At 45.7% G+C, this 27,248-nt stretch overlaps 1 protein-coding gene across 1 annotated transcript in view; it reads right to left on the reverse strand.

Annotated features, from left to right (window-relative positions):
• VNN1 (vanin 1) overlaps window positions 1–27,248 on the reverse strand; it is a 58,866-nt gene that overhangs the window by 23,055 nt on the left and 8,563 nt on the right. Inside the window, exon 2 of the mRNA XM_073575828.1 lies at window positions 10,976–11,106. Within this exon, the coding sequence (XP_073431929.1) occupies window positions 10,976–11,106 (131 nt within the window). The remainder of the gene's footprint in view (window positions 1–10,975; window positions 11,107–27,248) is intronic.

The following is a 27,248-nucleotide window of genomic DNA, read 5'->3' on the forward strand; positions in this document are numbered from 1 at the left end:
CGACTGCGCTCTGTGGACGAGCTTTCGCTTCAGGAGGAGGAGGAGGAGGAGGGTGGAACGCCTACAGCCAACTGTTTCCTATACCGTGGGCTAGGCAGCACTGTCCCACCACCGCTGTCCCCTGTGGACCCTGCATCCACCACATTAACCCAGTGCGCAGTGATGGACACGTAATGGCCCTGGCCATGCTGACTGGACCATGCATCAGTTGTGAGGTGCACCTTTCCACTCACTGACTGCTTGAGTGCATGGACAATGCGGTCTTTCACATGATGGTGGAGGGCTGGGATGGCTTTGCGAGAGAAGAAGTGGCGACTGGGTAGGTCATAGCGTGGTACTGCATAGGCCATGAGTTCGCGGAAAGCTGCGCTTTCCACCAACCGATAGGGCATCATCTCAAACGAGATTAGTTTGGAAATGTGGGCGTTCAAACCCAGTGTACGCGGATGAGAGACCGAGTACTTTCTTGACCTACTCATAGTGTCTGGGAGGGTGAGCTGGACTTGAGAGCTGCATATGGTAGAAGTAGCGGTGGACAGGGCGGACTGAGAGAGGGTTGATGATGGTGATGGAGTTGGTGTTCTTTCTGATGGCCTAGATTCAGTATTTCGTTGATCTAACAGTGGGATTCCCTGACTGCTGTGGCCTTGCAACGACACCTCAACATTTGCTGCTGTGCTAACCGGTGGGCTTACAGTGGGGGAAACAATGTAGCGTTGCTGACTACCTTCTTTGTGATCAGTTGCACATGTGGCACTTGAGGTTTGGTGTTGTGTCCACGCTTGCAAGTGCATGCTGGTTAAATGTCTAAGCATGCAACTGGTATTCAAATTTTTCAGATTTTTCCCTCGGCTAAAGGTCTTTGCGCACTTCTTACAGATAACCTTGGCCTGATCATGAGGATTTTGTTCAAAAAAGTGCCACACTGCACTCTTCCTACTTTGGCAGACATTTTGCGGCCTAGCACGCTGTGATGTTTTGACCCTCTGGACAAGCTGTCCAGCAACTCTTTTGATTTTTGGAACCTGTCTTTGGAGTGCTCCGGGCCTGCCAGATAACAGCTGTTGCGATGTTGATGTCTGCTGTGGATGCTCCTCATCTGAGCTATTGGAAGCAGCACCCTCTTCCCCCAATGGATGCCAATCTGGGTCAACAACTGGGTCATCCATTACCTCCTCTTCAATGTCATGTGCACCTTCCTCTGTGTCACCGTGTATGGTGGTATAGTGTGCGGGAAGGGGCACCTGAGTCTCATCAGGGTCAGAATCAGGCTCTGTACACTGCGAGGACAATGTAGTGCTCTGAGTGAATGTACCAGCAGAATCATCTATCAGCGGCTGTGCATCAGTGCACTCCATGTCAGATTCATCTTGGCCTGGGTAATTCACCATTTCACTTGATAATCCAGGCATGGTATGTGAAAACAGCTCCATGGAGTAATCAGTAGTATGGCCTGCGTCATCCTTCAATCTTGGTTGTGGTGAAGGACACAAGGAAAGGTGTGGTTCATGAACATGAGCCTCCAATGATGACTCAGTGCTTTTACTTTTTACAACTTCAGAAGAGGAGGCGATAGAGCTGGAGGCTGAGTCAGCAATGTAAGACAAAACTTTTTCCTGATGCTCTGGCGTTAAAAGCGGTTTGCCAACTCCTAGAAAACTAAGCCTTCGAAGCCTTATGGAGCCAGACGATGACGCAGGTTCAACACCTCCTGCATTCGGTCCTATTTTGCTTTTGCCACTACCATCAGATCCACCACCAACACCATCATTACCAGCTGCCAACCCCCGCCCAATTCCACGGCCTCTTCCACCAGCCTTCCTCATTTTTGGTAGAAATGTAGACAAAATCCAACAAACTATATAGTAATGTAAAACAAGGTACAAGGTGTCTATAGGACAGGGGAGATTTAGATTTTCTGCACACACTAGTGGACACTGGATACTTTTGGATTGTGTGAGGCCCACTGAATATCAGAGCGCTATGTCACAGGCTCGATGGCACAGGTGTGAAAAAAGTGACTACAGGATAAGGGAGATTTTGAATTTCTGTGAGATTTTGAATTTCTGCAGACACTTGTGGACACTGGACACTTGGATTGTGTGAGGCCCACTGAATATCACAGCGCTATGTCACAGGCTCGATGCAGCAGGTGTGAAAAAAGTGACTACAGGATAAGGGAGATTTTGAATTTCTGCAGACACTTGTGGACACTGGACACTTGGATTGTGTGAGGCCCACTGAATATCACAGCGCTATGTCACAGGCTCGATGGCACAGGTGTGAAAAAAGTGACTACAGGATAAGGGAGATTTTGAATTTCTGCAGACACTTGTGGACACTGGACACTTTTGGATTGTGTGAGGCCCAATGAATATCAGAGCGCTATGTCACAGGCTCGATGCAGCAGGTGTGAAAAAAGTGACTACAGGATAAGGGAGATTTTGAATTTCTGCAGACACTGGACACTTTTGGATTGTGTGAGGCCCAATGAGTATCAGAGCGCTATGTCACAGGCTCGATGCAGCAGGTGTGAAAAAAGTGACTACAGGATAAGGGAGATTTTGAATTTCTACAGACACTTGTGGACACTGGACACTTTTGGATTGTGTGAGGCCCACTGAATATCAGAGCGCTATGTCACAGGCTCGATGCAGCAGGTGTGAAAAAAGTGAATTGTAGAATTGGGCAGAATAGGAATCTCCCTAGAGTGTAGGTCTGTAAGAACGGAACAAGTCCTCCACAGTGACACACAGATAGCTTCACTGTGGCTGTGATAACAGCCGTTACACGGTACTGTGTGAGGAGCGTACACCGCTGTATGGTGTGAATAAATGCACGCTCAGTACCTTAGCAGGACAAAAAGGAATTGGGATTGCTTTTAAAAAAGCAGTTTGCAGAGCAGTGGGGAAACAGCAATGCAGCTGTCAGGAAGCCTTAGAAGGCAGCCTAACAACCAACACCGCTGATCCACCACAATATAGCCTCCCCTTGCACTGCACACACAGTGACTGGTGTGTTGCACAGGCAAAATCGCTAGCAGCAGAAGCAGTTTTTTTGTCTTCTTCCCTGCCTAACGCTCTCCCTACAGAATCAGCAACCTCTCCCTATGCTAAGATCGGCAGAAGTAAGATGGCGGTCGGCGTGCACGCCCTTTTATAACCCCTGTGACGCCCACCAAAGCAAGCCAATCACTTGCATGCCCTTCTGAAAGATGGTGGCGACCCCTGCCTATGTCATCACGTTGCCCACAGTGTCCGTGGATCCTGATTGGCTGAAAAAGAGCGCTAAACAAACTTTTGAAACGCGACTTTGGCACGTAAGTCGCCGACCTCGTGGCCGACCTCATCCTAGGGTCGGGTTTCGTTTCATGAAACCAGACTTTGCAAAAAGTCGGCGACTTTTGAAATTGTTCGACCCGTTTCGCTCAACTCTACCGACTAGGGCAAAAAAAGTCGGAGTTTCGTTCGAAACCTGACCCCAATGCAAGTCAATGGGAAATAAAAGTCTGCATTGAGCGGATGACATTCATCCACTCAATGCCGACTTTTATTCCCCATTGACTTGCATTGGGGTCAGGTTTCGGACGAAACTCTGACTTTTTTTGCCCTAGTCGGACCAGTTTCATCTGAAACAAATTTTGTTTCATGAAACCCGATCCGACCAAAGTCGCTCAACTCTAGAATGCACTTATCCCAACGTTTTTTCCACTGTTTCCTTCCAGCTATTTTTTCTTAACCTCTTCTATGTCCTGAAAACGCTTTCCCTTTAGGTTTTTCTTCATTCTTGGGAATAGGAAGAAGTCACAGGATCGGGAGAGTAAGGGGGTAACACTGATTTTTTTGTCAAAAGTCATCACAAGGGATGAATCTTGGTGTTACGCCTAAGATCCTGAAACAAAACAGCAGTCCAGCCAGTCGTAGACAGCTTCATCACCCAGGCCAAAAATGGCATGGCGAGTTAAATCAAATTTAAAGTCCATGATGGTTTGTTTTTTTTATATCAAACGAGTTGATCACGTTGAATTTGTTCCTCGGCACCACAGTGAACCAAGATTACTATCTACAAGTGCTGAAGTGATTGCGTGAGGCAGTGAAAAAAACATTACCTGAATTGTGGTGATCGGGGGACTGGCTGCTTCATCATGACAATGCATCTGCCCACACAGCTTTGAGAATCAACCAGTTTTTGGTGAAAAAAAAGGCATGACAATAGTTTCTCACCCCCCTTACTCACCCAACATAGCCTCCTATGATTTCTTCTTATTCCTAAGAATGAAGAAAAACCTAAAGGGAAAGCTTTATCAGGCCGTAGAAGAGGTTAAGAAAAAAATTATAGCTGGAAGCACTTAACAGCGTTAGTTGAGAAGAATATAAAACATATTTTGAACAGTGGAAAAACTGTTGGGACAAGTGAATATCATCTCATGGACAGCATTTTGAAGAGGATTAATGTTTTCAAGATTTTATCTTGAATAAAATAATTAAATAAGCAATTATTGTTTTTTGGGGGTACCCCCTCATATGTTTTAAATTTTTGATATGTTAATTAGAAAACTATATGTTCCTAAACTATTTATGGTATTGTGAGAATCATGTGGGAATAGTGGATGAGGGCAGGTATATCTCGCCCAGATTCCTTTCCTATGTGGCCTAGTCTGGTCAGTATCGCACCTGCTTACTAATGGATAATGGGAGGTGGATATAAAAGGATGCAAGGTGGTTGTGTGAGTGTCTCAGCCTGGGAACACAGAGAGCCTGTCTGTGTGAGAGACACACGTGAGTGGAAGCAGTGCCCACTGCAACTGTGGTTTGACTGGACGGGAGAAGCCCGCTAGTTGGTAGTTAGGTTGTCCATTGTTTAGTTAGTGCCGGACAGGCAAGGATTTGTTTTATGTTTTATTTCCTTTTCATTGCTTTCACCGTTAATAAACCTGACCCAGGGTCAGTTATACACGAATCCCAGCTCTGCGCCTGAGTTTCATGCTGAATGCACGTGACCTTTGACCCCAGCAAAGGCGATCCCAGAGTGTTTTATCACATTGTGGTGGAGAACGCGGACATCACGTTGCAAGCATGAGCATGGAGGGCGTGGTGAAAGCGCTGGTACAGTCCACCGCCGTCCAGCAAGAAGCTAATCGGGTGATGATGGCGCAGCTGAAGGAGTTGGTGGACATGACAGTTACCGATCGTTCGCTTCTCCAGCAGGTGGCGCAGCGCTTGGCAAGCTTACCTGAGCTTAACCTGGAAGCCGAGTCGAGAGTGATTCACGTGAGTCGGTACTGGCAGAAAATGACGACCGAAGATGACGTCGAGGCATACCTGACCACGTTTGAACGGACGGCGGTGCGAGAAAAATGGCCGAAGGCACGATGGGCCAGCCTGATTGCCCCGTTTCTTTCCGGTGAGGCCCAAAAGGCGTATTATGACTTGGAACCTGAAGCTGCGCAGGACTTTGACAAATTGAAAGCCGAGATCTTGGCCCGGCTGGGAGTGACGACCGCTGTCCGTGCACAGAGAGTACATCAATGGACTTATCAGCCGGATAAACCACCGCGGTCCCAGATGTTCGACCTGATCCACGTGACGAAGAAGTGGCTACAACCCGAGGTGTTGACAGCGCCAGAGATAATCCAGAGAGTCGTCATGGACAAGTACCTGAGAGCTCTACCGCCAGCCCTGAGGAAGTGGGTAAGCCATGGAAATCCTACGACGGCAGATCAACTGGTGGATCTGGTTGAACGTTACTCCGTGGCGGAAGGACTCCGAGACGACGCTACCCCACCTCGTTCTTCATCATCTCCACGTGGAACCGGTAAGACTGTTCCAGGGAGTAGGGGAGATGGAAAAATCCCTAAGACAGTGGGGGAGGAAAACGGGACTGCCCGCACTGCGAGGCCGAGAGTAACGAACTATGGTCTAAGCAAGGGGCCCGTTAGGTGTTTCCGCTGCCAAGAGATGGGACATATTGCTGCGAACTGTCCGGTCACTACTGAACCCATGCAGTGCGACGTCACAGACTCTAAAAACCGCATGTCTATGGTTGCACGGGTAGTGAGTGTGAATGCCGGTCAAAAGGATGTGGAAAAACACTTGTGTGATTTAACTGTTGATGGCAAAAATGTGGTGGCATTGTTAGACTCGGGAAGTGTGGTGACTCTGGTGAAGGCCAGTCTGGTGTCAGCCCCGACTGGACCATCAGACAAATTTTCTGTAACGTGTGTGCATGGAGACACCTGTTCGTACCTCACCACGGTCATATGCATTACTACTTCTTATGGGTCTGTGCAACATAAAGTGGGACTCGTCCCGGCGTTATTGCATGATGTTATCCTGGGCCGGGATTTTCCCCACTTCTGGCAATTGTGGGAGAATCAGTTGATGCCCTCGGGTAATAGTGTACATGATTCTTCTCCCAGGGAGCGTGTGGGTCCCGAACCCCTGGAAGAGGTCTCCCCGGAAGACTCGGGGGAAGAGTCTGCGGGAAATGACCTGCAGTTCCCGTTTTCAGTCATGGCGGGTGATAATGAGGAGACCGGGGAAGAGGAGGAGGCTGACAGCCGTCCACCTCCCCGTTTGCCGGATTTAGAAGTTCAGAAAGATGACTTCCAAAGCGAGCAAAAAAAGGATCCTACCCTGTCTCAGGCTAGGACAAATGTAAAAGTGATAAATGGGCTACCCGTAGAACCTGGCTCTAGGCTGGCATATCCTTACATGGTTCTGGAGAATGATTTACTCTATCAGATAGAGAAAAAGGGGGAAGATACGGTGCAACTATTAGTCATGCCAAAACCCTACCGGCGGCAGGTGCTGGACCTGGCCCACGGACATGTGATGGGAGGTCACCTGGGAGTCCAGAAAACCACCGAAAGGATATTACACTGTTTTGTTTGGCCAGGCATGCATCATGATATTCGTGTATATTGCGAGTCTTGTCCTGACTGCCAAGCCTCTGCACCTAAGCCCCGGTTCTGTAGCCCTTTGGTACCCCTACCTATTATTGAAGTCCCGTTTGAGAGGATTGCGATGGATTTAGTTGGGCCCATTCCACGGTCTGCACGTGGACACCAACATATCCTGGTCATCTTGGATTATGCCACTCGTTACCCGGAGGCCATCCCTTTGCGTAACACGGCCACCAAGACGATTGCCAAGGAGCTGGTGCATGTGTTTAGTCGGGTCGGTATACCAAAACAGATACTCACCGACCAGGGGACCCCCTTTATGTCCAGGATAATGAAGGAGCTCTGCCGATTGTTACAAATCGAACCGTTACGCACATCCGTGTATCACCCTCATACAGACGGTTCAATAAAACTCTGAAGCAGATGCTGAGAAAGGTGATAGACAAGGATGGGAAGAACTGGGACTATTTACTTCCGTATTTGCTTTTTGCCATCAGGGAAGTACCCCAGTCTTCCACGGGATTCTCGCCTTTCGAGTTATTGTACGCCCGACGTCCTCGCGGACTGTTAGATGTTGCAAAAGAAACCTGGGAGGGTCAGGTCACTCCATTTAAAACAGTGATAGATCACGTCACACAAATGCAGGACCGTATTGCGGCTGTTATGCCTATTGTCAAAGAACACATGATCCAGGCTCAAGGAGCCCAAAAAAGAATCTATGATAGGGGCGCCAAGATCCGTACGTTTGCACCCGGAGATAGGGTGTTGATCCTGGTCCCCACGGTGGACAGTAAGTTCCTGGCAAAGTGGCAGGACCCCTTTGAGATCAAGGAAAGAGTTGGTGAAGTAAACTACAAAGTATACCAGGCAGGTAAACGGAAACCTGAACAGATTTATCATGTAAATCTGATAAAGCCCTGGAAGGATCGGTCTGCCTTGTCAGCGGAGCTGGCCCGTCCTGTCTGCTCGCATACCGTACCGGAGGTACGGGTTGCAGAGACTCTCTCGGAGCGGCAAAAGACGGAAGTCAGGCAGTTTCTACTTCACAACCAAAAGTTTTTCTCAGAAAAACCCGGGCAGACTATGCTAATGAAACATGACATCGTAACGGAACCTGGTGTCACAGTTCACGTAAAGCCCTACCGAATCCCGGAAGCGCGCCGTGAAGCCGTTTCCCGAGAAGTGAAGGCAATGTTAGAGTTAGGAGTCATTGAGGAATCGCACAGTGCGTGGTCCAGCCCGATTGTGCTAATTCCTAAACCGGACGGCACCATCCGGTTCTGCAATGACTTCAGGAAACTGAATGCGGTCTCAAAATTTGATGCCTACCCCATGCCCCGGGTCGACGAGTTAATAGATCGGTTAGGAAAAGCCCGGTATATTACTACCCTAGACCTAACAAAGGGGTATTGGCAGATCCCTCTGGCTGAGGCTGCCAGAGAAAAGACGGCATTTGCTACGCCGGAAGGTTTATTTCAGTATGTGTATATGCCGTTTGGACTGCACGGGGCACCGGCGACCTTCCAGAGACTGATGGATCGAGTCCTGAGGCCACATAGGCGGTACGCTTCGGCCTATTTGGATGACATTGTCATTTACAGCTTGGACTGGGAGACTCATCTCCAGAAAGTACAAGCTGTGATTGACGACCTGTGGGAGGCAGGTCTAACCGCGAACCCCAAGAAATATCACATCGGGCTAGAAGAAGCCCGGTATTTGGGGTATGTAATTGGGAGGGGTGTTGTTAAACCCCAGGTTGATAAGATTCAGGCGGTTCAGGACTGGCCACAACCTGTCAACAAGAAGCAGGTGCAAGCCTTCCTGGGGATCGCCGGTTATTATCGCCGGTTCATACCCAATTTTGCAGCCATCGCTACCCCACTGACGGATCTTACAAAAGGGAAAGACTCCGTCATGATTAAATGGAGCTTAGCGGCTGAAGAAGCCTTCCATAGCCTAAAACGGGCACTTTGCTCTCAGCCCGTACTGGTGACTCCGGACTTCCGCAGCGAGTTTGTGGTACAAACGGATGCCTCTGATACCGGTATCGGGGCTGTACTCTCACAAGTGAGGGACGGAGTGGAACACCCAGTCCTCTATCTCAGCAGGAAGCTGAATAAACACGAGCAAAGGTATGCAGTCGTAGAAAAAGAGTGCCTCGCCATTAAGTGGGCTCTAGAGGCCCTCAAATATTACCTGGTCGGCCGAAAGTTCAGGCTGATCACTGACCATGCCCCTCTCAAGTGGATGCACTTGAACAAGGAACGGAATAGCCGGGTGACCAGGTGGTTCCTTGCCCTGCAGGCCTACACTTTTACGGTGGAGCACCGCCCAGGGGTACAGATGGGAAATGCAGATGCCCTGTCCCGAGTGCACTGTTTGGCGGGTGTCATTGCTCGACCGGAGTGGTCTGAGCAGAAGGGGGGGATATGTGAGAATCATGTGGGAATAGTGGATGAGGGCAGGTATATCTCGCCCAGATTCCTTTCCTATGTGGCCTAGTCTGGTCAGTATCGCACCTGCTTACTAATGGATAATGGGAGGTGGATATAAAAGGATGCAAGGTGGTTGTGTGAGTGTCTCAGCCTGGGAACACAGAGAGCCTGTCTGTGTGAGAGACACACGTGAGTGGAAGCAGTGCCCACTGCAACTGTGGTTTGGCTGGACGGGAGAAGCCCGCTAGTTGGTAGTTAGGTTGTCCATTGTTTAGTTAGTGCCGGACAGGCAAGGATTTGTTTTATGTTTTATTTCCTTTTGCATTGCTTTCACCGTTAATAAACCTGACCCAGGGTCAGTTATACACGAATCCCAGCTCTGCGCCTGAGTTTCATGCTGAATGCACGTGACCTTTGACCCCAGCAAAGGCGATCCCGGAGTGTTTTATCACAGTATGCAAAGTGTTTCTTTATGGGTTTATAATAGTGACTCTTAAACCAGAAAAGGTTATCCAAAAACCCTTAGTCTGAAGGTGGCTGATGAAAAATTGAGGCATGCAAGTAACTGTGAGATTTCCTCCCATGCTTAAAATCCCATGCTCCTTCACTATGAAGAAAAGTAAGCATTAAAGTAGATGGTATTATTACAATGTTCAAATATATGAAGGGTCAGTGCCGAGATCTTCATAATGATATTTTTACACATAAGCCAGCAACAGTGGCAATAATCTGCTTCCTCTAGACATAGAAAATGCCCCCTTTACTGTAACAACAGTGAGACTATGGAACTCTCTGCCACATGATGTTGTAATGGTTGATTCAATGCAAAAGGTCATGAAAGGCCTAGATGCCATTCTTGAAAAATATAATATTGCAAGTTATGGGCACTAGATTCTGTAATGGGATGTTGATCCAGGCAACTAGTTCAGTGTCGGACTGGGGAGCCAAGGGCCCACCAGTAACCAACTCCATGGCCCCACTTTTAAGCTACATGCAAATGTGACATTATCCTCAATCACAAATTTCTTGAACAATGAACTGTTAAATGAATAAGATGACGCCTATATCTGTACATAGTGATTCCAGTATACTGTGCCAAGTACTGCACATATAATAGGGTGGCGGCCTACTCTTGTACAGGGGCCCACCGGAAGATTCTCCTGCTCTCCTGTATACCAGTACAAGCCTGAGTCTGATTGTCGTATGTGGTGTCAGGAAGGAATTTTCACCCTCATCCGTGGCAATTCACATCTGCCTCATGGGTTTTTTTGCCGTGCTTTGGATCAATATGCTAAAGTTTAAATTGAAATCAGTGGATTTATGTCTTCTTTCAACCATAAACCTATGAACATATCTCTGAAGGGTTTAGAGCATCACAAAAACATGATTGCCTTCCTGCAGAAACAGCACTAATCCTGTGCAAAAGTTTTGGATGGTTTTGCAGCTCAGCTTCCATAAAATGAATGCTTCTTGACTACAAAACAACACAAAAGGTGGAATATTATCATACTGTTTTGTAAGAAAGCAACCATTTTTTTTTCGAATCCAGTTCTACTTTTTCAACTCTGAAAAAAAATTTCCTAACAAATTTTTCTTTAATTTGAAAAGAAAATCTTCAGGCAGAATATTTGCATACCTTTCAGGGTGAGAACATGGTATCCAGTTGACACTGGGGTCAGGAATATCTTCCAGGAAAGGGTAAATTGTTTTTCTTGTAAATCTCCAACCATAAATACCATCTTCTGGGGTAACAATCAAATGAGCACCCTAGAAAAAAAACATTTCAGTGTTAAGTGTTTATGTGAAATTGAAGACTAGAGCAGAGTATCCAAAGCAAACTATATCAACAATACAAAATAAACCTAAATGAAAAACAGAAAAAAAGACTAAGCAAAAATATGTACAAATATTGGTTTATAGGCGCAGACGTTATAACCCCTTCTTGCTGCAGTCAATTTTCATTTGGTGAATTCATGATTTAATTTTTTTTCCCTCCATTAGTCCAAGTTTTCTAAACCTATATACAGTAGAATCTTTTTTTTTATTTCAGAAATGTATTTAAAAAATTGGTTTATGTCACCATTTCCTGAGACCCTTTTTCATTTTTCATTGAAAGCAGCTTATTGCACGGCGAGCTGATGTTTATATTTATACCTGAATTTAAAAAAAAAAACAAAAAAAAAAAAACAGGCCTTTCTGGGATTTCAACATTTTTTAGCTTTCATCTATTGTACAGATTAAATATGTTTTATATATTGATATGCTGGACTTGTACAGACGCAGCAATGCTGAATATGTTTAATATTTTATTTGTTTAAAATCTTTATTTTTTTAATGAAGGAAAAAAGGGGTGATTCCATTTTTTTTCATATATATTTTTTATAACTTTTTCTGAACTTTTTACTTGAACCTGTGATGAAAGCTTTTTATATACGGCAAGACAACCAGAATATGTTGTTAACTTATACTGAGACACATACATTATTATTTTTCCATTGATAGAGTTGTACGAGAGCTTGCTTTTTGCCTGCTAAGCTTTAGTTTTTATAGAAATAATTTTCAGGCTACATATGTTTAATTGCATTTTCTGCAGGAAATTTAGCTATCAAAAAAGGGCAATTATGGCATTTCAATTTTTTTTTCTTTTCAACTCTGGTCGCTGCTGGAAGATGCTGGCTCTAAAAGACAGAGAACATCTGCCCTATATTAAGTGGGCTCAGCCTCTGAACCAATTCAATACACCCAGCACATAAGTAAAATCGTGAGTAAAATATACAGGTGCTTCTCACAAAATTAGAATATCATCAAAAAGTCATCAGTCTTCCCTATGATTGTGGAGCCTACTGAAACAGACTAAAGGACCTTTTTAAATGTTTAGGAAGCCTGTGCAGGTGTTTTTTGTTTATTATTCTAATTTACTAAGATAATGACTTTTGGGTTTTCGTTGCCTGTAAGCCATAATCATCAACATTAACAGAAATAAACACTTGAAATAGATCACTCTGTTTGTAATGACTCTATATATGAGTTTCACTTTTTTGTATTGAAGAACCAAAATAAATTAACTATTTAATGATATCCTAATTTTGTGAGAAGCATCTGCACACCACTTAGCTTTGCTCTGTTGCTATTGCTCCAAGCAACAGAGTACGACACCAAAGTTCAGCTTCACCCCTGAAGCTCGATACCTTAATCAGCTACCACCTGAAGCTATAACACCAGAGCTCCCCTGAGCTGCCAGGAACTCCTCTCTGTAGTTTCTTCCTCCACCAGACTTGGTTGGAAATGAGCAATATCACCAACAGTGATTGCAACACCTGACGCTCTTTTATAGGTCAGAGCCAGAGCAATCACACCTGCTTTATAATCACATGCACTAAACTAAAGTAACCAGAGTGCAATGACCCTAACAGCCACCGGGGGCAAAACTAGAACTGAAACCACCACAGTGCAATGACCCTAATGACCACCGTGGGCAAATCTAACTTTAAGCAAACAGCTTAAGGAAAAAAAAGGTTACTAGTGCTTTTATCTGTCATAGTCCAACCTGGATCATGACAGGGAGTATGAGAATCAGGATGATGAATGTGTTGTTTCTGAGTCCAGTTTTTCTGTGAATGCAGTCTTTCATTCCCTATCTATGACTGCCTCTCTCAAAACACAGAAGGATAAAGATACGCATTGCTCCCTCCCCATTAATATCTTGTTGTCGGGACAATGGCTCTTGTGTGCAGCTATGGTGGATTCTGGGGCGGGGGTAACTTTATGGCCCTCACCTTTGCCATGTAACATGGCATACAAATTCAACAGAGAGCCACCCCAATATCCATGAAAACAGTGGATGGCTCCCCCCTAGTCTCGGGAGACGGTACCTCTGGAGATTTGCATTGAATCCAATCATCAGGAAGTGCTTTCATTTATGATAATTTATTTGCCACATTTTCCTGTAATTCTAGGAATTCCCTGGCTGCAGGCACAGAACCCAATCATCAACTGGGAGACCAAGGAGATCACCTTTTCACCAAAGGATATACCAGTAACAGGTCAGGCAAGTTCTCAGGATATGGAATGTACCACTAAGGTATCTATGTCACCACCCATTTATAATGAATTTTCTGATATCTGTGATAAGAAAATGTCAGATCAGCTTCCTCCTCACAGAGCCTATGATTGTCCTGTTGAGCTGCTTCCAGGAGTGGAAATTCCATTTCAAAATGTCTACCCACTAGTAGCTCCAGAGCTGTAGGTCTTAAAAGAATACATTGACGAGAATCTGGCTAAAGGTTTAATTTGCCCCTCCTCTTTACCAGCAGGAGCATCCGTCCTTTCTGTAAAGAAGAAGGATGGAACTCTTAGACCCTGTATTGACAATCGGGAGCTCAACAAGGTAATCATTCAGAATCGGTATCCTTTGCCATTAATTCCTGAATTGCTGGAAAGAGTACGACATGCCAAAATCTTTTCTAAGATGGATCTTCGAGGAGCTTATAACATAGTTCGGATCCGCTCTGGGGATGAATGGAAGATGGTGTTTAGATGTCGTTATGGGCACTTCGAGTACCTTGTGATGCCTTTTGGTCTCTGCAATGCTTCGGCAACCTTCCAACACTTGGCTAATGACATTTTTAGAGATCTGCTAGATCATTTTGTCGTAATCTATCTGGACGATATTTTGATTTGCTCTGATTCTTTGCAGGAGCATCAAGAACATGTTAATACTGTCTTAAAGGGAATCTGTCACCTCTTTTTTTGAATATGAGCTGCCGGCACCGACATTAGGGAATTATCTACAGCATTCTGTAATCATCGGTCCATTCAAGATCTTGAGGTTCGTGAGCTCCGTTGGCTGCCGTCTGAAGTTACCAAGGACTATGAAGGTACATCCTGTGTTCCATGTCTCCTTATTAAAATCTGTGTCTACAAATACTTTTAAGGGTCGTATTGCGCCTCCTCAGCCTGTGTTGGTGGATGGGCATGAACAATTTGTTGTGGAAAAGATTCTGGACTCCAGGATCCGCAGGAATCAACTGCAGTACCTCAAGTGGCAAGGATGATTGTCTGAGGAGAATTCTTCGGAGCCGGTGAGTAATATCTGTGCTCCTCAAAAGATTGCTCTGTTTCATCAAAAATATCCTGAAAAACCTGGTCCTGGATCGTCCTGAGGCCGATTCTAAGGTGGGAGTAATGTAAGGATTCCGGATGTTACTTGGAGCCTGTTTTGCCCTTGTCCAAGATGGAGTCTGGTACTTCGCATTGTCTTGTACTTCCTGTCTGTTCTGCTATTTAAGTCCGGGTCAAGAGCTCCTCCTTGCCTGAGTATTTTGTTGCTGTTTGCTTCTGAGCTCCCTCCTGGCTTTCCCCTGGAGTCCCTGCTGTTCGTTACTCGGTGCTCTGCCTCTCTGCTACCAGTTGCCTTCAGTCCTCTGAGCTGCTTCCGGATCCTGCTAGAGTTACCTACTGTCCTAACTTCTACGACTGTGTGTTATGAACGGGTAGCCGAGGAGGAAATAAAAAACAAAACAAGCTAAGTCTCAGAAAACCAAAGAGGTTGATAACTGTGCAGACTGCAGACCCCTGATCCTAACACGCAACTAGCAGCAGTCGTGGAGCGTTCCTACGGTGGTCCTAGATGCCTCGTCACAACCGGAGAACTAAATAAGCCTAAAGCAGGAAAAGAGGAAAACTAACTGCCCCAGAGCAGACCCCAAAGGAGAGACAGCCCCCCACATGTATTGACGGTGAAAAAAGATGAAAACACAAACAAAGGCAGGATAATAGGCTGAGCAAACGATGGGGCCCGACTAACTAGAAAGGACAGGAAAGGAAAGACACTGTCTGCAGTCAGCCAAAAAACCCTACAAAATGTCCAACACAACTGATAGCAAAATTAACCCTGAAGTCACTAGACTTCTCCCACTATATCAGCACTCTGAAATATTCTGAGATAGAGCAAAAAGAGGCCAATCCAATAAGGGACAAAAAAAGGCAATTTGGCAAATAAGAGTGGAAATTCAGCACAGCCCAGCCGGGCTGGCTGACCACACAAAAAACTGAAAAGACCATCAAGAGCAAGTGTGAACATTAGCAAAAAACAAACTTATCTTGGAAGACTGGAACAGAGCTGAGTCCTGACCTGAGAAGCAGACTGAGGGAAGCAGACTGAATCACCAGCACCTGGATAGGGCGTCGGCTGTCTTATATCCAGTCTGACACTCCAGAGATCCAATCACTATCTTCCTCACAAGGTGACAGATCACTACCACTTAAACCAACCTCACTACCTCCTGTCACCACCAGAGGGAAAACGGAAGTGGAACTCTCAACTGGTGGAGCAGAAAATGAGCTCATAACACTGTGTCTGTGTGGGACTTGAGCAGGACTTTTCAGCCCAAAAAGGTACCATTAAGGATCTTCTCATTGTTATGCTCCACCCGTGTTTTTCTGGACTTCCATGAAAAGTGTCATCTCCTCTGTCTGCATTGTTTCTGGACCTCCACGTATAAGTGCTGGTCGCACTCTTGCATCTTATTACTGCTGGACTTTCACGTATAAGTGCCGTTGCACTACTGCTTCTTATTATTGCTGAACTTCCACATATAAGTGCTGTTCGTACTATGGCTTGACTTCCACATATCAGTGCAGTTCATACTCTCGCATTATATTACTGCTGGACTTGTTTGCTTTAGCGGATGCGCACCGCTATTACGCTTGCTGGACATTTCTGTTTTGTGCTGTGCATTTCGCCGTAATTGCAGGAAAGCCTCTGATAGTTTTTGTTGTGTTTCTTACTTAGTTAAAATAAAGTTCATTTGTCTCAACATTGGTCTCAGATCAATTTTATCCTACGCAATCAGTTTCCATAGTACCTACATAATTGTTACACCCTGCTACGATTTATGCTGTGCTTTAATAAACCAGCAGGTGATTTACCACAAGAGGTGTTACTGAGTTTACCTCTGCAAGCAACTGAGTGAGTTAACCTCTCACACATGGTGGTGTTTTGAATGCAGGCAGCATTCCAGGAACACGTATAGTGGCTGTGGACAACTGCATGTCTTGGGTAAAATCCGTAATCCAGCACAAGACATACAGCTTGTGAAGCATCTGTTCCGTCCAGGATCAACTGCAGCAACAGCTGGCCAGTCAACAGCAACAAATGAAGGAAAAGGAGACAAACAAAACTGTTGGCAAAGTAGCTTCAACAGCAGCAGCAACAGGAGGCACTAATGCAGCAAATGGAACTCCTCGCAGAGGCAGTTCATGGGCAACTCACGGTTTCCTCCCCACTTCCAAGTGATGACTCTTATGTCCGGAAAGCGGTAAGAGGATCCATGCAAAATATGAGCCCGAGAGATGATATGAAAGCTTTCTGACTGTTTTCGAGAGGGTGACTGAACAGGAGAAACTTCCAACAGAGCATGGGCAGAGGACCTGGTGCCATATTTGACTGGTGAACCCCAAAAAGAGTAATATGACTTCGCACTACAGGATGCCAAAAAATATGCCAAATTAACCCCTTTACCCCCAAGGGTGGTTTGCACGTTCATGACCGGGCCAATTTTTACAATTCTGACCACTGTCCCTTTATGAGGTAATAACTCTGGAATGCTTCCATGGATCCCAGTGATTCTGACAAAGTTTTCTCATGACATATTGTACTTCATGTTAGTGGTAAAATTTCATAGATATGACTTGCGTTTATTTGTGAAAAAAAACGGAAATTTGGCAAAAAATTTAAAAATTTTGCAACTTTGAATTTTTATGCCCTTAAATCACAGAGATACAGCACACAAAAAACTTAATACATAACATTTTCCACATGTTTACTTTACATCAGCACAATTTTGGAACCAACATTTTTATTTGATAGGAAGTTATAAGGGTTAAAAGTTGATCAGCGATTTCTCATTTTTGCAACACCATTTTATTTTTACGGACCACATTACATTTGAAGTCACTTTGAGGGGTCTATATGATAGAAAATACCCAAAAGTGACACCATTCTAAAAACTGCACCCCTCAAGGTGCTCAAAACCACATTCAAGAAGTTTATTAACCCTTCAGGTGCTTCACAGGAGTTTTCTGAATGTTTTAAAAAAAAATGAACATTTAATTTTTTTCACAAAAAAATTACTTCAGGTCCAATTTTTCTTATTTTACCAAGGGTAAAGGGCCTGTTACACTAAGCGATATCGCTAGCAATATCGCTATAACGTCACTGGTTTTGTGACGTTATAGCGATATTGTTAGCGATATCGCTATGTGTGATACATACCTCTGACCGCTCCCCCCGCTGGTTATCGCTGATCGCGCGAGAACGTCCTGGATCATTTCTCGTCGTCAGCTTCCTGCTGCGGAAACGAGCGACGCGTGGACGCAGGCGGGAGGACGTCAGGATTGCCTCGTCTGACAGGTAAGTAGTGACCCCCGACCCCTGCGATGTCACTGGTGAGATCTGCCTGTGTGGCAGCTCACTGGCAACCACTTAGCGATGCACCAGCGATTCTGACCGCGTCATATCGCTGGTCGGGATCGCTGGTGCATCGCTAAGTGTGACAGTACCTTTACAGTAGAAAATGGACTGCAAAAGTTATTATGCAATTTGTCCTGAATACGCTGATACCTGATATGTGGGGGAAACCACTATTTCGGCGCATGGCAGAGCTCAAAATGGAAGGAGCGCCATTTGACTTTTTCAATGCAAAATTGGCTGGAATTCAGATCGGATGCTATGTCGCGTTTGGAAAGCCCCTGATGTGCCAAAACAGTGGAAACCCCCAACAAGTGACCCCATTTTGGAAACTAGACCCCAAGGAACTTATCTAGATGTGCGGTGAGAACTTTGAACCTCCCAAGGTTTCACAGAAGTTTATAACGTACCGCCATACAATTAAAAAATCATATTTTTTCCACAAAAATGATCTTTTCACCCCCAATTTTTATTTTCCCAAGGGTAACAGGACCCCAAAAGTTATTGTGCAATTTGTCCTGAGTGCGCTGATACCCGACATATAGGGGTAAACCACTATTTGGGCGCATGGCAGAGCTCGGAAGGGAAGCAGCGCCATTTTACTTTTTTGGCTGGAATTGGGATCGGATGCCATTCCGCTTTTGGAAAGCCCCTGATGTGCCTAAACAGTGGAAACCTCCCACAAGTGACATCATTTTGGATACTAGACCCCCCAAGTAACTTATATAGATGTGTGGTGAGCACTTTGAACCCCCAAGGGCTTCACAGAAGTTTATAATGCCCGGGCGTGAAAATAAAAAATTCATTTTTTCCACAAACATAATCTTTTAGTCCCCAATTTTTTTAATTTCCCAAGGGTAATAGGAGAAATTGGACCCCAAAAGTTGTTGTCCAATTTGTCTTGAGTACGCAGATACCCCATATGTGGGAGAAAACTACTGTATGGGCACACGTCAGGGCTTGGAAGGGTAGTAGTGACGTTTTGGAATGCAGACTTTAAAGGAATGGTCTGCGGGTGTCATGTCGCGTTTGGAGAGCCTCTGACGTGCCTAGACTGTTGAAATTCCCCACAAGTGACCCCATTTTGGAAACTAGACCCCCCAAGGAACTTATCTAGATGTGTGGTGAGCACTTTGAACCCCAAGTGCTTCACAGGAGTATATAACGCCCGGACGTGAAAATAAAAAAATCATATTTTTTTTTCCCCAAAAATGATATTTTTGCCCCCAATTTTTTATTTTCCTAAGGGTAACAGGAGAAGTTGGACCCCAAAACTTGTTTTGCAATTTGTCCTGAGTAGGCTGATACCCCATATGTGGGGGTAAAACACTGTTTGGGCGCATGGCAGAGCTTGGAAGGGAAGGAGCACCGTTTGACTTTTTCAACGCAGAATTGGCTGGAATTGAGATCAGACACCATGTTGCATTTGGAGAGCACCTTATGTGCCTAAACAGTGGAAACCCCCCAATTCTAACTCTAATCCTAGCCTTAGCCCTAACTCTAACCCTAGCCCTAACCCTAATGGGAAAATGGAAATAAATACTTTTTTTATTTTATTATTTTTCCCTAACTAAGGGGGTGATAAAGGGGGGTTTGATTTACTATTTATGGAGGGTTTTTATGTTTGGCAGCTGTCGCAGCTAAAATACACTTTTTATTGTAAAAATAGTTTTTGCATCACCACATTTTCAGAGCTATAATTTTTCCGTATTTTGACCCACCGAGTCATGTGATGTCTTATTTTTTGCGGGACGAGTTGATGTTTTTATTGGTACCATTTTCGAGCACGTGACATTTTTTGATCGCTATTTATTCTGATTTTTGGGACACAGAATGAACAAAAACCAGTATTTCATGAATTTCTTTTGGGGGGTGAGTTTACACTGTTCCGCGTGTGGTAAAATTGATAAAGCAATTTTATTCTTCGGGTCAGTATGATTACAGAGATACCTCATTTATGTCATTTTTTTTACGTTTTGGCGCTTTTATGCAATGAAAGCTATTTTATATCGCTTTATTCTGGGAGCTATAACTTTTTTATTTTTTCCCTGATGATGCTATATTGTGGCTCGTTTTTTGTGGGACAAGATGACGTTTTCAGCGGTACCATGGTAATTTATATACGTCCTTTTGATTGCGCGTTATTGCACTTTTTGTTCGGCGGTATGATAATAAAGCATTGTTTTTTTGCTTTGTTTTTTATTTTTAAGGGGTTCACTAAAGGGGTTAACTAATGGGACTGTTTTATAGGGCGGGTCGTTCTGGACACGGCAATACTAAATATGTGTACTTTTATTGTTTTGGGGTTTTTTATTTCCAAAAAATGAATTTATTAGGGAATATTTTTGGTTTTGATTTTTTATTTATTTAGCGATATTTTATAAATTGTTTTTACACTTTTTTTTAACTTTATTGCATTGTCCCAGGGGAGACATCACTGTCATGTGTCAGATCGCTGATCCGACACGTCACACAGTGCTGTGACAGATCAGCAATCTGATAGGCAGTGCAGATGGCTTCCTCATGCCTGCGCTTTGCAGGCACTGAGGAAGCTGCCTCCGTGCAGGCCCCCGAAGGTCCCCGCCGCCATATTGGATCCGGAGACCTGCAGGGAAGGAGGCCCCCAGCGCAGCGCAGCACATCGTGCTGCGCTGGGGGTCTCAGGGAAGCATGGAGGGAGCCCCCTCCCTGCCAATGCTTCCCTAACCCTCCGGTACACTGCAATCATGATTGATTGTAGTGTGCCAGGGGTTAACGTGCTGGTGTCACATCGTGCCAGGTGTCAGCTGTGATAATCAGCAGACACCCGGCCGCGATCAGCGGCACCCCCCGGGAGCACCGCTGATCGCACGTACTATCCCATCCCCGGTCATAGGAGCCCGGGTCCCGTGGACGGGATGGTACGTCAGATGTCAGGAACGGGTTAAAGACCGAAATCTTGGCACGCCTGGGAGTAACTATGTCTGTTAGAGTTTAGTAAGTCCACCGCTGGGCATATGCTGGCGAAAAAAACCCTCGCTCACAGATGCTTGCTTTTTTGCACCTGGTCCAAAAGTGGTTGTAGCCAGAGACTACGTCTCCAGCCCAGACGGTCGAACGTGTGGTGATGGACAGGTTCATCCACTCCTTTCCCAGGCCAATACAGACCTGGGTAGCCCAGGGTGACCCTCGGAATGCAGATGTCCTGGTTAGCCTGGTTGAGAGATACCAGGTTGTTGAGAAATCCCTAGGGAAACCAGACATCACCACTTCCCCGTACTGTGATACCCAAAGAGGGGCGGGCTTACCATGGAGGGTGGCAATACCCACAAATACGGGGCGTGCCAATCCCGCTGAGGGGTCCCCTAAGGATGGTATTAAGGACATGTTCTGTTGGCGATGTCACAATCCTGAACATGTAGCCGCCCATTGTCATATTTGCCCTGATCCAATGGACTGCATCCTAGGCAATCATTGCTCCTATTATGCCTATCCAGCCTGCAGTGTGGGCTTTTAACCCGGCGAGGGGCCGCAGTCATGTACTGTGTCCATCGATGGGGTAATGGTTCTTTGACTTTTGGACTCTGGAAGTCTAGTGACCCTAATCAGAGCTACACTGCCCCACCAGTTGATCCCTAATAATTTTGTAGGCGTCCGCTGCATACATGGAGATGCCAAGGACTACCCTGTAGCCAGAATGACCATGGGAACAGACTGTGGTACTAAATCCCATGAGATTGGGATAGTAAAATTCTTAATACATCCTGTTATACTGGGGCAAGATTTTTCACTATTCTGGAACTTGTGGCAAAAGGGGGCTGCACTGAGTGTCCTGGACAAAAGCCAGGTCCATCTGGAAGAAGCTCCAGCAAAAATAAAGACTAATTCAATTTCCCCTATGTGTCCTCCCTGGAAAAGAGGACGAGACAGTGACACAGGAGACCATCTTCCCTAAGTTAGAAGTACCTGATGAGAATTTTGAGACTGCTCAAATTAGGGATCTTACATTAAAGGGGGCATTTGATAATATTACCGTTTCTAAAGCGGTTGCTCAAGACACCAGGTTCCCTCATTTTGCAGTCAATGGCGATTTGTTGTATTGGGTGACCAAACTGAGAGGAGGTGAGATAGTGGAGCAGCTGTTAGTTCTGAGACCTTACCGGCGGAGGGTTTTAGACATGGCTCATTTGCATGCTTTGGGGGGACATCTGGGGGTGAAGAAAACTCAGGACAGAATAATGAGGAGATTCTATTGGCCAGGATGTAACCAAGAGATCCTAAATTATTGTAGGTCCTGCCCCATCTGTCAGATCACTGCTCGTACGTATCACTTCCGAAGCCCCTTAGTCCCATTGCCCGTGATAGAGGTCCCCTTTGAGAGGATTACCATACACCTAGTCCTAGGTCCACTAGTTAAATCTGCATGGGGCCATCAGTACATCCTAGTGGTCATGGACTTTGAAACCAGGTACCCTGAAGCTGTGCCACTAAGTAATTCTTTGGCTAAGAGTATCCCCTGGGAGCTTGTCCATATCTTTGCTGGGATGGGTCTAACAAAGGAGATTTTGATGGACCAGGGAAACTCCTTTATGAGCACAGTGATGATGGAGCTGTGTAGAGTCCTCCAGATTGCCCAGCTGCGAAGATCCGTTTGCCATCTGCAGACCGATGGCCTGGTGGAGCGCTTCAATAAGACCTTGAACGCCATGCTCAAGAAGGTCGTTGAGAAGGATAGTGAAGACTGGAACTGTCTGCTTCCATTTCTGCTCTTCTCCTTTAAAGAAGTCTCACAAGCCTCCACTGGCTTCTCGCCATACAAGCACCTGTACGGTCGACATCAGCAAGGGCTCCTGGACATTGCTAAGGAAACCTAAGAAGCTGAGGTCACACTACACTGGGGCATCATTGAGCATGTCAACCAGTTGCAAGAGAGGATGGGGCATGTGATGCCTATTGTGAAGAAGCATTTTCTCCAGGCACTAGAGGCACAGGCAAGGGTATATAACCGATCAGCAAGGCTGAGGCAGTTTCAGCCTGGAGACAGCATGCTAGTGCTTATCCCCATGGTGGAGAGCAAGTTCCTAGCCAAGTGGCAAGGCCCATACGAGGTGGTGGAAAAACTGGGTGAGGTGAATTACAAGGTACACCAACCCGGTCGCAGGAAGCCGCACCAGGTGTACCATGTAAACTTGCTCAAACCATAACGAGATCTGAAATCGCTGGAAGCACCTTACCCAGGGGCCCGCCCCAAAGCCAAAGTGGAAGAGGTCACAATTGCTGAGACTCTAACGCCAGCTCAGAAGCAACAGTGTTGAGAACTGTTTCAGCTGAACCATGTCCTACAGTATTCTCGGAGTTGCTAGGGAATACACAGGTGATGGAACATGACGTGTTAACAGAGCCACATGTAAGGGTGAACCTCAAGACCTATAGAATCCCTGAAGAACACTGGGAGATAATATCAAAGGAGGTTAAGAGAATGCTAGACCTCAGTGTAATAGAGTAGTCAAAACGTTGATGGTTATGTCCCATCTTCTTTGTGCCAAAGCCTGATCGTGAATGGCAGTTTTGTAATAACTACCGAAGGTTGAATGAGGTGTCCAGTTTTGATGTGTATCCGATGTCCCACGTGGACAAACTCTTTGAGGGATTTGGGCCTGCGAGGTACATCAGAACTCTCAACCTGACAATGGGTTACAGGCTGATCCCCATGTCACAGAGTGCCAAGGCGAAGACAACCTTCTCGACACCTGATGGGCGTTTCCAGTACACCAGAATGTCCTTCGGACTGCAGGGGGCCCCAGCTACCTTCCAGATGGCAATGATTCAGATCTTGTCTCCACATAAGAAGTATGCCGCAACCTCCCTTAATGACATTGTTGTCTTTAGCCCTGACTGGAGTAGTCATCTACCAAAGGTACAGGCAATCTTGGATGCATTAAAAAAAAGCTAGGTTCACCATAAATCCAAAAAAGTGTGCCACTGGGAAGAAAGAGGCTAAGTGCTTAGGCTACATCATTGGGAGATGCAAAATCAAGCCACAGTCAAATAAGAGTGAGGCAATTCAGAAGTGGCCGCAACTGCTCTCCAAGAAACAAGTGAGGGCGTTTTTGGTATTGTGGGGTATTACCGGCGGTTCATCCCAATTTTCAATATAATTGCTGCACCATTTACGGCACCAAGTTGACGATGGTGAAATGGACTACTGACACAGAAATGGCATTTCAAGAGATTAAGCAGGATCTTTGCAAGCATCCAGTTCTGGTCGCACTAGACTTTAACAAAGAATTTGTGGTCCAAGCGGATGCTTCAAAAATCGGGTTGAGAGCTGTGCTGTCTCAGGAAATAAATAGAAAGAGCATCTCATCCTGTATCTGAGCTGAAAACTCTCTTCCTGTGAGAAAAAATTTGAGAAAAATTGTTGAGAAAGAGTGCTTAGCCATAATGTGGGCCATGGATACACTGAAATATTACCTGCTAGGCAAAGGTTCAAACTAGTGTCAAACCATGCCCCTCTGAAATGGTTAAGAGAAAAGATGGGTAAGAATGCCAGGGTGACAAGGTTGTTCTTAACCCTTCAAGATTTCAGAGCACAGGTTAGTGACGTTATATGGTAACTTTTCCAAATTTCCTGTTTGGTGTCTGAAGGTGCCAAAACCCCTGGCTTTGGGCAGAGGGGGAAGATATGTGACAGGGTCACTCGCACGGTGTGTGAGGGGAGATATGTGTCACGAAGATTGCTTTCCGTTTTCTAGAAACCCATAAGTGCCTCTTCAGCATACTATGTGCCGAAAGAGTTAATCAGCCATGTTATGAAATGGGTTTGTAGGTGAATAGGTAAGAGATTGGCGGGACGCCTACTCACCATATCTCCTCCTCAACGGTGTGACAGGGATGATAAATGTACAGCCACTGATTTTTTTGTGTATGTTGCGTGTTTGGAGAGGAAAGACTCCAAACATGGGTTCAGGAAGAGCTGAAGACTGTGTGTTATCTGCGGCTGAATCCTGCAGAAAATCACTCTATTGGCCTTTTTTTGTTTTGTCATTAGGCCAGAAAGACCATGTTTACTTTATTCAACCCTGATATAGTTTATGCTGTGCTTTTTTAAAACCAGCAGGTGATTTACCACAAGAGGCGTTCCTGAGTTTACCTCTGCAAGCAGCTGAGTGAGTCAACCCCTCACAATATAAATATATACCTGTGTGATATATACCCGTGTGTTGGGAATGGATGTTTGTACTATATGTTCACTGGGAAGTGCCCAATAACCTGCATAGAAGCAAAAGCAGCCTTTACATAGCTTATCAATTGTCAAGCAATTGTGTAATTGACATACTTTATAACTGAGAAATGTAAATTGTACTGTATATATTGTAAATATACAGTTGTGCCAAAACTTTATCTCTACTAATGGTTAGTGGTTGGGTGAAGCCATTTATTGTCAAATTACTGTGTTTTCTCTTTTTAAATCAAAATGACAAAACAAAATATCCAAATGACCCTGATCAAAAGTTCACATACCCCAGTTCTTAATACCATGCAGGGCCGTATCTAGGGGGGGCAGCTGGGGCAGTTGCCTCGGGCGCAGCCAGCAGGGGGCGCAGTCGGGCCGCCTAATGCAGCGGTCCGCAGTGTCTCCCCCCGGCGGCTGCGTTCTGCCGCCCCCCGGCCTGGGAGTCGGCGGTTCTCTGTGTCAGCTGTCAAGCTGACAGCCGGCGCAGAGAAGGAGCGTGTGCCGGCTCCCAGGGAACAATTGTACTGGCGTCTATACAGACGCCAGTACAAATGAAGCTCTGACCGCCGGGCCACAGCGACGTCAGCATAGTGATCAGGTCATGTGATCACGCTGCTGACGTCACTCCCCGGCGCCCAAAGCAAACGCTGGTGGTAAGTGTGCTCCACTGTGGAGCTGAAGAACCACCGAAGATGGGAGATGAGGGGGATTTGTAGAGGGGATGGCGGTTAAAGTGTGGGGGTATTTAGAGTGGGGATGGGGGTTAATGAGTGGGAATGGGGTTTAATGTGTGTGGGGGTTAATGAGTGGGGATGCCATGGGGTTAATGTGTGGGGGGATTTGGAGTGGAGATGGGGGTTATTTAATGTGATGGGGTTAATGAGTGGGGATTGGGTTAATGTGTGCGGGGGTTAATGAATGGGGATGGGGGTTAATGTGTGCGGGGGTTAATGAATGGGGATGGGGGTTAATGTGTGGGGGCGTTAATGAGTGGGGATGGGGGTTAATGTGTGGGACGTTAATGAGTGGGGATGGGGGTTAATGTGGGGATGGGGTTAATGAGTGGGGATGGGGGTCAATGTGTGTGGGGGTTAATGAATGGGGATGGGGGTTAATGTGTGGGGGTATTTGGAGTGGGGGTGGGGGGTTATTTAATGTGTGGGGGGTTTTGGAGTGGGGATGGGGGGTACTTAATGTGTGTGGGGGATTGAGGATGGGGGATTTAATGTGTGGGGAGATTTGAGGACACAAAATAAAGAGTATGTATGAGGAAACAGTATGGGGGATTGGTGCAGACAGTATGGGGAGCGAATGGGTTAATGTAAGTGGACACAGTATGGGGAGTCAGGGATATGTGTGAGCAGACAGTATAGAGAGTGAGGGGGTAAATATATGATGAGACAGTATGGTGAACAGGAGGGATGTTAGAGGAGACAGTATGAGGAGGGAGGGGAATAGTGTGAGGCAACAGTATATTTCAGATATTTTTATTTAGGGGCATTATAATGACACTTCTATCTTTAAGGGCATCGTGTGGAGATTTGCTGCAGAAGACCGGAGAAGATGGAAGTCTGCAGAGACGAGATGTGGGTGAGAAAACTCATCATGAGGTCTAGAAGAAAAGGAGAATGACTCCAGAGACGACGTCATCTACAAGGTACCTGGATGTAAATGTTATTTGTGCTACTAACTTATTCTCATGTTTTTATTTGTTAGGAACATTAAAGGGGTTGTCCAGGTTTGTGCTGAGTCTGCTGTCATTCTATGTGACTGCAGACTTCTGAATTCTCACAGTGCTCACTGAACGCTGTCAGGATTCTGTCGTGCCAGTAATTTACATACATGCGGTCACATGCTGACTAGACATGTGTGGCCTCACTCAATGAAAATGAACAGAGCGAGGCCGGGCACGTCTAGTCGGAATGTGGCCAGAAGTTTACAAATCACATACTTGTGCTGATATGACTGTACATCGACAAGGGAGAATCCTAAAAGTGTGCAGGTGCATTCATTGTGAGAATTCAGAAGCTGCAGTGTCAGGATTCAGCTCTGCAGGTTCCAGTGTCATCACATAGACACTTCACTCATATGCGATTTTCATAGGTATAGTCCTGTGACAACGAGCTTCTCTTCCTGCTTCTCTCAGTTTTTTACTGAACATTGAGAGCATTAGGAAGAGCAGCTTGCAGGTACATGGCTAAGGCTGGTTTCACATTTGCGTTA

The sequence above is a fragment of the Dendrobates tinctorius genome, unplaced genomic scaffold, assembly GCF_039654945.1.
Source record: "Dendrobates tinctorius isolate UK_male_01 unplaced genomic scaffold, ASM3965494v1 ptg000046l, whole genome shotgun sequence".
Classification (NCBI taxonomy): Eukaryota; Metazoa; Chordata; class Amphibia; order Anura; family Dendrobatidae; genus Dendrobates; species Dendrobates tinctorius.